Source organism: Calonectris borealis, chromosome 3 (genome assembly GCF_964195595.1).
Source record: "Calonectris borealis chromosome 3, bCalBor7.hap1.2, whole genome shotgun sequence".
Taxonomy (NCBI): Eukaryota; Metazoa; Chordata; class Aves; order Procellariiformes; family Procellariidae; genus Calonectris; species Calonectris borealis.
Genome location: NC_134314.1, coordinates 128,672,705 through 128,685,021, shown reverse-complemented (window position 1 = coordinate 128,685,021; position 12,317 = coordinate 128,672,705). Strand labels below are relative to the sequence as shown.

General features: G+C 38.6%; 1 protein-coding gene across 1 annotated transcript in view; it reads left to right on the top strand.

Moving 5' to 3' along the window:
* The window catches only part of CFAP61 (cilia and flagella associated protein 61), a 120,897-nt gene that overhangs the window by 13,474 nt on the left and 95,106 nt on the right, over window positions 1-12,317 (top strand). Inside the window, exons 7-10 of the mRNA XM_075147900.1 lie at window positions 1,798-1,930; window positions 3,973-4,126; window positions 9,366-9,457; window positions 10,611-10,798. Of these exons, the coding sequence (XP_075004001.1) occupies window positions 1,798-1,930; window positions 3,973-4,126; window positions 9,366-9,457; window positions 10,611-10,798 (567 nt within the window). The remainder of the gene's footprint in view (window positions 1-1,797; window positions 1,931-3,972; window positions 4,127-9,365; window positions 9,458-10,610; window positions 10,799-12,317) is intronic.

Below are 12,317 nucleotides of genomic sequence, written 5' to 3'. Positions count from 1 at the left end.
CCGGGAACGGCATTTCGGGGCCCGCAGCCCCGAGGGGCCGGGGGCGGCGGCTGCCAGGCGTTGCGGGCCGTGGCGCCCGCCGGGCCGCGGCCGCTAGAGGTCAGGAGAGGCCCGCCGGCGGGCCGCGGGAGCGGGGAGCCGGCCCCGCTGCCTGCGGGAGGCTGCGGCCCTGCAAAGCAGCAGCAGACATTCCTGCTTGTTAAACCGCCGGTCGCGGCTATGCGTGAGGAAAGAGGGTCTCGAAAGGCTTTGGAAAAGGGTCAAGCTCGGAGCGTTAGAAATGTTGTAACCGAGACGATGCGTATCCCAAAGAGGAGGGCGCAGGCTGCCGCTGGCAGAACGTGGGGGTGATGGCTCGGGCTGGCTCTGCCGAGGCGGCTGTCCATCTCGGGTTAGTCTCCTGAGCGCTCTGTGACTGAAGGATGCAACCTGCTGTTTCAAAGGAGCCGATTGCGGTGGTCTGTTTCTTTCAGTAAGCATAAATGTATTCCGATGTTTGAAGTGCGTTGTTTACTCTAATTTAACCTGTGGGGCTCGTCTTTCTCCTTGCGTGTTTGTGTGTGTGGTAGCTGAGATAACCAAAAGCATGTTGAGCGGCAGTCTACTTACGGCCCTGAGGAGAAAGGGTTTCTTAACTCCACAGTCCAGTAGTAAAAGTCATTCCTTCTCACGGCCCATCACAGCCCCTCTTTTCTCACCACCTTTTTAGTTGCAGAGTTGTTGGTTGGGCCACTTAATTCTTGCATTTTTCAGATAAATAAATAAAAAAAGTGCTTTCGTCTTCTTATTGAAAGGAGTTCTGTGTTAGAGCTGGTTTGCCATTGGCTCTTATGCCATGGTCGCAGCACATATGACTAAGGAATTCCTTCATCGCATTGCTAAAAGCACTGGAACTTCTTGTTAAGACTTACATCGATCCTGGTTAAGAATTAACATATTTTTAAAGTGGTTTAATGGGAAAGAGTCTCTGTTGCCTATTTAAATAAAAATCCGTGCAGTATGGGGCCTATATGAGTCTAACACTGAAACTTGGGCCGATTGGAAATCGGCTTAGGCAGTTTTTGCACCGGCAGCATGGAGAACAGACTGGAGTAGTAGAGGCAGTTAAAGCCTTGATGCGGCAGGTTCCTACCTATGCAGAAAGCCTTTCATGAGGCAGAGGCATAGAATAATTGTACTTTGGCCTTTGTATCTTTTTCAATGGTGGAGCATTAACTTGACCTTACAAAGGCATAATGGCTCGATTTCTGCCAGGTGACTCCCACACTGCTGTGTGTAATAACAGTAATCTAGCCAATACTCAGCACAGTTTCTGCTATACAGGAAGGCACTATTTTATTTTTTTTTAAAAAAATAACTGATTTTCTGAATTGCACTGGTGTTGCTTTTCAAGATCTCTGCCAACTCTAACCAACTGATGATTGGGCTCACTGAATGTAATTATTTTAAATGAGGCCTAAAGCCCAGGTCCACCTGGCCTGAGATGCCTTAAGCAAGAGAATTTTGAACTGGGCTGCCCTCGTATTTTGTTAGGGAAAGATAAGCATCTCCATTGGGCAATCCAGATCTTAGGTGGATTGTTCTGGCTTTTGGAAGTGGTTCTGTCTCTCCTGTGGTGCTGAGGCTCCCAGCTTAGTCTGCGTTGGGGAGGTGTCCTAGGCGAGATTACTTATTTGTGGGTGGAGGCTTTGGATCAGGTATTTGTAATGTTTGTCCAAATGCTAATGGAGTAGAACAGAAGTATCAGGACCTATTAATGGCAGAGCTTTAGGACATTACCTAATCTCTTTTTTGTAGGTTGGAAGATTATGATGATCTCATGCCAATCTGGACACGTCAGAGCGAGACTCTGAAAGAAACCTATAGTGAATATTTCCTTGCTGATCTCATAGAATGCCAAGACGAAGAAAATCAGGCTGTTGTTTGTGAGGTCAGTCTGCCACGAGCTCTGGTATTGTCTAATCATAACATTAGTGATGTCACGTGTAAGTAACAGCTCACACTGCAGCTCAGCGAATAAAACGAACAAGTTCTCTTTTGGAAGGTAGAATTCATGATCTGCACGCACACAGTGCCCTCCGCCACGTATTTTGTGTCTTTCCTTTCTTTAGGAGTGATATCTCCTCTTAAGTAAACGAAGCAGCAATTCCCAGTAATTGTGTAGATTCTTTTCAATTAATCCGAACAGGCCATCTTGAAGAAACCATGTTGCCATTTTAGACATTTGCACTATAGATGACCAGTTTTCATTCCCGCTGAAAATTAATACTGCATGTGAAAACTTGTAGGCGGTAATACTTTCACAGTTAAAAATGCTGTAGATTTTTTCCAGCTTATGGCTCAGGCAGTCAGATTTTTCTGACTTGAAGACAGAAACCCAGGAATTAATTTAAATAAGAAAGAGGTGGTAATAGTTATCTTGCTGAAAATTTTTGTTAATGTTTTCATGTGTTAGTAATTGTGCATGGTATTGTAAGTTGATAAGCAACATAACCTACTTAATTCCAGAAGTCTGCTTTCTATAGCAAATGATTTTATAAAACCTTAACATGTAATCACTACCGTTGGAAGCCAAATGGGAAACAATAAACCATTAGTGTAATAGGACATTACAAATTACTATCTTTATAAATAATACATTTCAATTGTACATTTATAGCTCAATATGATACCAGCAAAAGGTGTTTTAGGCCCTCATAGCTGATACTGGCCGCCGCTGCTGCTGCAGATTGGAAAGACACCTCCATGCGAACCAAGATAGATGCCAATTTTCCCTGCAGAGAATGAAGCTGGCAACCTCTTTTTGCGCATATGGTAGATGGATTGGTTAATCAGCCTCTGCTGAGCCTTGGGCCTAAAATTACATAGCAGCCAGACAACTGCAGCGACCCAGCTTTTGTTCAGTTACGCAAACAAGGCAAACAATCACTTGTTGTTTGAGGGGGGGAAAAATTAAACTTTTTGGTTTTATTTTTATTGGAGTGCTGATGGCCTGATAAAACAGCTATACAAATCCAGCCCTTGAGTTTTCATTATGTTTATAAAGGAGGCTTTCATTATGTGTATTAAGGAAAAAAAATATTTTGATTATATGTGTTTCACCAGAAAGTTGCATATAGTACTAAAAATTGAAGGGCTTCCTTCTTCTAGACTCGTCTTAGCTTAAAGTCAAAAAAACCTCCAGCGTGCCGATTCTCATTTATCAAAGTGTATTTCTCTCTGAATACTGCAGCTTTCTGGAAACTCTCAGTAATAGTCAAACATACACAGTAACGTGCCATTTTAGCATTGCGGGGATCTTGTCACTTTCATACTTGCCAGGGCTTTTTTTTTTTACGACTAGTTCTTAGATTTTTTTTTTTTTCCCCCCCCAGAACTTGAAAATATTTAGCTCTTATAATTGCTGCAAATAATACATACCATATACTGTGTTAGACACTGTTTATATCTATACAGTTGCTTTCTTGAATTAATAATTTTCATAGGAAAATAAAACATACTTTTCAGTTTGAGCACAATTTTATTTACAAAGCAGTGTCTAGTAATTAGTCAACCATTTTGGCTAGCTAAATCCAGATTTTCATTTAGCTGCACTTTGAAGAAAAATTACACCTTTTTGGAGGTATATGTAGTTAAAAGGTATAGTTTTTATATTAACTATAATGCAGGTTTTATTGAAACAACAGGTCATTATTTGGTCTGTATATATAATCCTAATACTCCTGCAAGTCATAGCTAACAAAAGAATTATAACATGTAATATAAAGGGCCTAATACACATTACAAGGGGAAAAAAAAAGGATCTTTAATTTTTGCTGAAATAGTTCCTTTATACTTTTCTATTATGCACAGCTAGAGATGGAACACTGTAACTTTTACGCTTCAGCAATTTTTTTGTTCAGTTTTTTGTGTTCTGACCTAAAATCACGTCCTCAACTTTTACATATGTGTGGCGTTGCTTTTATATTTCAGGATGGTGACACTGCAGTAGGATTCATGAGCTTATGTTCTCAAGTAAATGTTTCCTTGTTTCAAGAGTGTTTTGACTTAGGGCCTTTCCATGGACTCTGTAAACCACATCCTGAAGATATTCTCAAAATGCCACAGAAGCCAAGCATTCAAGAAGGTACCTATATTCTAAAATGCTAGATAGATTCAAGGTACATTCATTTCTAGCTTCTGAGTACGTTTTGCAAAAGGTTGGAAGAGGATATAGGTCTACTAGCAAGAAAACACAAATTAATGTATCTGGTTTGGAGATGGATGTCTGGTGTTTTTTAATTTATGAGAGAAATTTTGGTAGCCCTGGTCTCTGACTCAGAAGTGACTGTTGTTTGTGGGGAGCTGGTTTATACCAAGTATGGGATAAACCTAGGTTTCAAGTTTTGGAAAGCTAAAGCATCAAAAATCATCAATTATATTTTCTATCAGTTAGCTACAGTTGTACTATTAATTGAAGACTTAATTTTGAAATCTGGTTCTAATGTCTGTCAGTAGCTAAGCAGCTGGTTAACTGTGGCTATTTTGTTGTCCCATTGACTTGTGTCATCTTACTTCCTTGTGGTCCAACTTCTGCTCTCTTTGCTTATTGTTTGCAGTCTTCTAGGTTACAAGATTTTGGGAGATCAGGGACTGTCTCTTCATTGCATTTTTATATTGGACATGCTACAACAACGCATCTACAAGCCACCTTACTGCAAATGATAAAAAACAGTAACATGAACGTGTCACCTGTTTGTAGAACAGAAGTTGTTGATTTACAGTTGTCATCTTTATTTTTCAGTGTCAGAGGGCTTTTTGTGCAGAAGGGCAACATTTTGCTATTTACTAATTATCAGTAATAGAATTTAAAAAAACCACCATTAGGTTGTTACGTATCTGCTTGTCTGAACACAAAGCAGCAGGGAAAAAAGGCAACTAGGGAGCTACAGAGCAGTCACCAGCTGGTATCTCGGAAAGAAAAAAAAGTCTTATAGCTGCTCCTATGGACTTCCCCTCCCCTGCAAGAAAGCATCTTGCAAATAAGCCAGCTATCTCCTCCTGTATCATTCTATGCTCCTGGAGCTTCAGGAGTATTATTTCCAAATAGGTGACAGATATATGTAGAAACATAAATGAGACTGAGGGAGGAAGAAAGATCACTCATGAGAGTCTCTTCTGAAAACTAGTTGGAACACAGTCCTGGGCAGTCTGTTCTAGGTGACCCAGCTGGAGCAGAGGGCTTGGACAAGATGACCTCCAGTGATCCCTTCCAACCTCAACCATTCTGTGACTGTTACCTGGTTCTGGTCAAACCCTTAGACACTTGTGTGTGCTTTCCTCGTCCAGGGACTGCAAGCTGTAGGCCCGCATTTTGTGGCAAATTCTGTGCTGCTGAGCCTTTTAGTGAGTATGGTTATAGGTTTTAACAATACAGCTGTTACGGGCTTTTTTTAACATTTAGGAAATCTATGAGACCTGTTCTAAATGTGAAAACTTAGAATAAACAACTGTTCTTTTCAGGTCCTTATATGGCTCTAGCATCTGAGCGCTATTCAGAAATTTATTAAGCAACATGGTTAGCAGTCTCACGTGTTTATCTCTCTTCTTTTTCCTCTCCATTTAAAAACTATGTTATTTTTGATGGTTGATACTAGTTTGCAATCCTGTGCGTTTCCTTCAAGTAAGATTTTTACGAAGTAGTAGTATCCGTGTATTTGGAATGACAAGGGCAGCTCTGGGGAAAGAGAGAATTATTTGTAGACTCTTTCAGATAGCTTGAGCACAAATCACTGATGGTCTCAAAGATAGACACCTGAGAAGGAACTTGAGTATCATAAACCAAGAGCCTGACTCTGATACTATTCCTAGAGAGAAAAAGCCACTAGAAATTTAATAGTAAAATTAGAGTTAGCTCATGGCTATACACTGCTCAGGAACATTAATTCTGTTATGACTGAATAATAATTAAAATTATTGTTGTAGCTTTGCACATTTTAGAATATAAACAAACAATTACAGCACTTTGAAGTGTTGGTTGTCCTGAAACATTGTAAGCTGTTGTTTATACCTGCTCAGTATGGCCAAAAAGAGAGCGATGAAACTAAAGGCTGTGGTAGTTGAATTTCAGAGAAAGGAAAAAGAAAGAGGGAAAAAATAAAATTTATACTATTATTACTCTAATTTCTAATACCAGTTCAATAAGACATTAACTTGTCACAAGTTACAGAAGTTTGTTATGGTTTATTGAAAATATATGCTTTATATGATAGATATTTGATAAACAGCTTTTCTTTTTACTGCTTGCTACACATTTGACTTATGACTATAAACAAAAAGTCCATATTTTTCGAACAGTTTGAATGAAAAGCCCTTTCCCTCTGAATGATTCGATTTTCATTATTGCATGAGATGTGGCTCAAAATTCATTTCAGTATTCATTCATGAAAACTTCCAGGAAAAGCAGTAACGTTTCTTTTTTTTTTTTTTTTTTTTTAAATTAAGAAAGAAAAGAAAAAAGCCCACTGTTTTAATAAAGAAGTTTACAGCAAAAAAACCCCAACTAACTCATAAGCACAGTTCCCCTCCTCTCTGACTCTCTCATTTTATTAAAAATGTAATGTGGAAAGGGAATTATCTTGTTTGGGATTTTTGGTGGTGGTTTTTTGGGTTTGTTTTTTTTTGGTAAATGAAGAGCCCGTATGAGAGTTGCATCCCGGTAGTCCATTGTTAAGCCTTTCCAATATAATGGTTGACCTATATCCTTGGAATTTATTATAGTGTCAGTAACATACAGTTTATATTTGATTATATTGCATAACACATTGTTGTGGTTTAACCCGGCAGGCAGCTAAACACCACACAGCTGTTCGCTCACTCCCCCCCGCAGTCAGATGGGGAAGAGTATAGGGAAAAAAGTAGAATTCATAGGTTGAGATAAAGACAGTTTAATAGGACAGAAAAGGAAGGGAAAATAATAATAATAATAATAATAAGAATATACAAAATAAGTGATGCACAATGCAGTTGCTCACCACCCGCTGACCGATGCCCAGCCAGTCCCCGAGCGGCGGTCGCCACCCCCTGGCCAACTCCCTCAGCTTATATACTGAGCGTGACGTCATATGGTATGGAATATCCCTTTGGCCAGTTTGGGTCAGCTGTCCTGGCTTCTCGCTGGTAGGGCATAAGAAGCTGAAAAGTCCTTGACTAGCGTAAGCACTACTTAGCAACAACCCAAACATCAGTGTGTTATCCACATTATTCTCATGCTAAATCCAAAACACAGCACTATACCAGCTACCAGGAAGAAAATTAACTCCATCCCAGCCGAAACCAGGACACACATGCATGACTACATGAATGCTGTTTTAACAATTGCACCATTTCTGCAGGTTACTGTATTGGAAATTTGCTGCCAAATTGTCCTTTGATGTGAAGGCAGTGAAGGTTCCCTAGACATCTTACATCAGTAGAGGATTTGGGCTTTCTTTTAATGAATTTGAAGGCTGAGAATTTAAAATGCAAGCTGCATTCCTGTGTAGAGTAATTTTATGTTCCCACATAAAAAAACCCCAAACATAGTAAGAATATTTTTTCAAGCTCTTTAGCTTGTAAGTAGAGACCACAGGTTGATATTATTTTTCCTTTCAAAATGTAACACTGAATAATAGTGAAAGAGTGTACAAAAAATCTGTCTTTAACACAATATTGATATGCCACTTACGTTTTGGGGTAATTATAGTAATTTGGTTGTTACTCTATATGGTGTCATGAATTAGTTGCTAGAAAACATTACGATGCAGTGGGAATGATTCAAGGGCTTTTCATCAGGCTTCATGGTGAACTGGCTTCTTGATCCTGCTGACTGTTAGCTCCGCTAACAACCCAGCAATCACTGAATTATTTTAATATTTTTTTTTGTTCATGTTTCTTACTTCATTTAGTGCAACAATATTTATGTTCTTCCCAGTCACTTGTGTACAGCATATATGTAAACAGTGATGCAGCTACATTTGACAATAGTGGATGGAGGAGCCATTAAGTGGTTTCATTTTAGTATAGAATCAGAAACAACATATCAATATTTACATGAAAACAAGAGCCTTGTATTAATGAACTTCTGACACCTGCAAGGCTGTTTATAATGAGAAATGTAGCTGGGTTAATCAAGACTACATTTGATCATTTCTGTGAAGTCTCACATCTGTGATACCCCTGGAGGAACCATGATTTCTAACCCCTGTGTTTCTTGCATCTGCATTCTTTTCTACTAACAGAGAAACAGATTTTCGGATAACAGATTTCTAAAAATACTTTTGGCTAAATTATTTTAAACCTTTGAGGTTTTTGTTTTGTTTTTTTAAAAGCTCATTACTGTATGAAGAAATGGTTATGTCGGTGAATGTAGCTTAGATGGATTTCCCAAGGTAAAGTTCAGAGAGAGGAGCGAAGAATTCCTTGTGCTGGGTTTTCTGAAGTTGTTTTTCTTCCTCCTGGAGCTCAGAAACTTTGTCTTCCCTGTGTTACTGGAGCTTTCAAATGCAAGGGCTTCCTGGCCTGACATGTTTTCTGCAGCAGTGATACCTACACCTCAAGAGTTTATTAGTTAAAACTTATTTTCAGACTTTATTTTTAAATACAAAACCAAACTGTGAGCATATCTGTAAAATTAGGGAGGTGATAATTTAAGGAATGGCAGAACTATTGAAGATATGTTCAGGGGCTAAAAATACAGCAGCTGACACTTTGCTTTAGTAATTTTGGTGGTTATTTGGTATAATATGTAGGATTCACTAGTATTTCAACAAAGAAAGATTGATGAAAGAGTAACCACCTTTTAGAAGAAGTAAAACGCGGTTTAGAGGTCTAGCAACTGAGAAGGGAATTTAAATCCCTGTTTCTTGTTCCTGCTTGCACCAATAAGTAAAGGTTCTGGCTTGACTAGGATGTATTCTGAATTTCAGTTCTGTTAGGAGAACTAATCTGAGAATCAAGAGCCCTTGCTTATGATCATCAGAAAACAAGTTAGCAACAGGCACAGGGTTTAAGACACCAGTCAATACACTAATGACTCATATTTTTCTCTTCAGATAGAGTAAAAATTTATTACATATCATACATGAGTTAGAAATTGCTTCCAAACTGTGTCTTGTTCAATTCTTATTTTATAACCAATTCTCTGATTTTTGCCTTGAGATGAAATAGACCAATGAAGTTCTAGCCAAGTAACTACAGAGGAGGGTCTATTTTAACTGTGGTTGTTAAAAATAAATAAAATAAAGCTTTAAATAGAGGTGTCTGGCACACTCTTTAGTTATTGCTGTGATTCTGAGGGTTAAGCTCGCATTTTTAAGCCTGATGCATCTATTCTTTTCCTTACTCAGATGAAGATAAAAGCAACCAAACAAGTCAAGAAACAGAGTCTGTTTCATCTCGAAACTTTGAACATATTCATGATCAGGATGCGGCTGTGCAGGTAATACCACTGTACACAACAATGCTGATAGCTTTAAAAGTTATTTGCAGCAAAGGTTACTAGGACAAGCAATGCTGATTATTTCCATTCCTGCACTGTCCTCTGCATGGACCCATGCTTATATCTGCTGTTGTGCATAGATCAGAAGCTGTTCTAGCTAGGATCTGAATGGAGGTGGTTATAGTTACTAATTGGATGAGTTTTCCCATCCAGTTCTACGTGAACAGCCAGACAGCACAGGGGTGGGAATAAAGTGGCACTGAGAGGAGAAGAGGGATGAGGGCCTGTTTGTGCAGGTCTGCTGCCGAGTAAAGGCATGTGGAAGCACAGCTTCGAGTGGGTTCCTCTGCACATGTGGAGAGAGCTTTCCTGTAACAGACAGACCAAGAGTCGTGTTACTCTGAAGATCTGCGAGTCCTGAGATTTTGACTTGAGTGTGTTACTGAGCTAAAAATCTGCTACTGACAGAAAGCTACCAAAGCTGAAAAGCAGCAATATAGCTTCAGTTTTCCCCTGTAATTTCTAAAAGTTAAAGGGCACGTGTTCTATCTGTGCCTCTTCTGATGAGTGAAGCTCGACTTGATAAAAAAGAGCATTACTATGAAATGTGTTGGTGCAGCATAAATCAGCAAAGAATTTATCCGGAGAAACTTTAAACAGTTGCATCTGTCTCTAGTCTCGCAGTACGGTATCAAAGCTACTCTGGTTTTCCTCCCATTATTGTTCATTTCCATTTCCACAATATTCTTTGCATTGATCCCATTTTCTTTAACATAACATGCTTTTAACTTTCGTATCTTTTCAATATGCATCTGAAAACAAAATTTTTATATAGAAACATTTATGAAAAATATTTTATTGCCTCACAAAGGGATTCTAACGGTAAATATTAGTTTTTGAATATATGGCTCTTCAACAAGAATGTATATATTTTTAAAGGTCACTTTTATCTAGTGTTTCAGAAACAGGTAGATATCACGTTAAAAATACCTCTTTGAACTTCTGTATTTGTCAAAATGTGACGAGTAAAAAGTACATCCCTGTGTGTCTGCTTGGAATGTTATAAGGTAGGAATGATGCAAGACCTTTTAATTAAAAAATTAAAATATTTTCTGAAGTGTTATAAGTGATCATTTGTCTATTATTATTGCAGAAAGATGGGGCCATTACCATTTCCCATACTGAACTGCCGTTAGATAATGTCAGAGGCAAAGATTTCGAAGCCTCAGCAGCACCCCTCCTTCAGACTGAAGAAAAAGGTGCTTTTCATGCAGTGTACAGAGGAGCTTCAAATGCTTTCTGTATCCGTCTATTTTGTATTGATGAGAAGTACGAAACGAGGTAAGTATGGATGAATAGTTACTGCTTTCCTAATATTAATAACAACTGTCAATGTTACATTTGTAGGACAAATCTGAAAGTGACAACACTTGCTGTAGTTAGGTTGGATTTTTTCTGACCTCTTTTTTCATTTTTCTTTTACCTTCACTAATAACTTACTGAAATTTTCAACGTCCAGCTGCAGCTTCCCATCTTTGGTAGGACTGTGTGGACAAAAAGTTAAGAATTTATTTTTGTTGGAAAACTGCTAGTTGAAATTGTGGAAGAAGGTCATTTCTTCCTCTGAAGAAACATTAATTCCAAAGCTGACTATGAAAAGAGCTAGATGTTACAGTACTGGTTATCTCTGCTCATGGGGCAAGAAAGCTGCTTTTAACTCTGCAGTTAGATGTTCTCATTTCTAAACGCTCAGTCTCCCATCACTGAGAGAATTGATCCAGTTTTCTAATATCCACTGCAGTAGGGGGGTGACAAAGGCTTTTTATCTTAAAATGATTTTTGCTGCTGACCTTGAACTCTTAGATCCTGGTGGAGTAGAATAGATCTATAAATGTGGTGCAGACATTTTTTTCCCAAATTTCTCTGCACCCTTGAAGAGAGAACCTATACTCGACCACATCAGCAAAAGCCTCTCCAGGAACATTGGCCCATTCTGATTATAAATGAGCCCTGCTCTTGTTTATAGATCCTAGAAAGAAAGATAAAACATGTAGATACTTACAAAAAGTAGACAGAAAGAGACTGAGCACACCCAAGATCTTCCACACTTTAAAATACATGTAATTTCTAGAGACACAAGGCATCAGTAGCAAGGACTTTATAGATGATGAGTTTGACAACTGTAGTACCATTTGAAAAAACATCTTTCTACTTGTAGTAGTCAGTGGTGACTGACAAGGACTGAACTTACCTGGCTTAAAGGAAATTTAGGAATAAACTTGATTAAGAAGAAAAATCAGAACTCCTTGAAAACTAATTCTATTTATTAAGCTGTTTCTTGATTTAAGGAGGGGGCCTACCCAAAGGGATTAAACACTGTGAATCTGCTACAAATGCAAATATCCTAAGTTACCAAAGCAAAGCAAACACATAGCCTTCTTGGTACATATTTACCGAGTAATATAGCTCGAATTCATTAGGAAGAGAGAGAAATGCAGTGCTAGAAGTCTGTGGCATACTTAGAAACACTGATCAACATACATACGATAGAATAATCACACTGCAGAGAGTCCATTCCAGACTAGTTAATTTATGGACAATCTAGTCTAAAATAAAACTCAAGCAAGATAATTATTCCAGAACAAAATATTTTAAAATAATACTGAGGTGAGGGACTTGCTCAGGAATGACTCCATCATACTGAAAGAGCAGTTCAAAGCAGTGATCTGTAACTGTGTTGGGAAATTACCTCTCTCTAGACTAGTTGAGTTCTCTGCTCATAGCATCCTGCTTAGGATAAGGGTCTGTCACTTTTTGGCCCTCTTCTGGCATGCTACCCTTCATATGCACCATTGTTGTT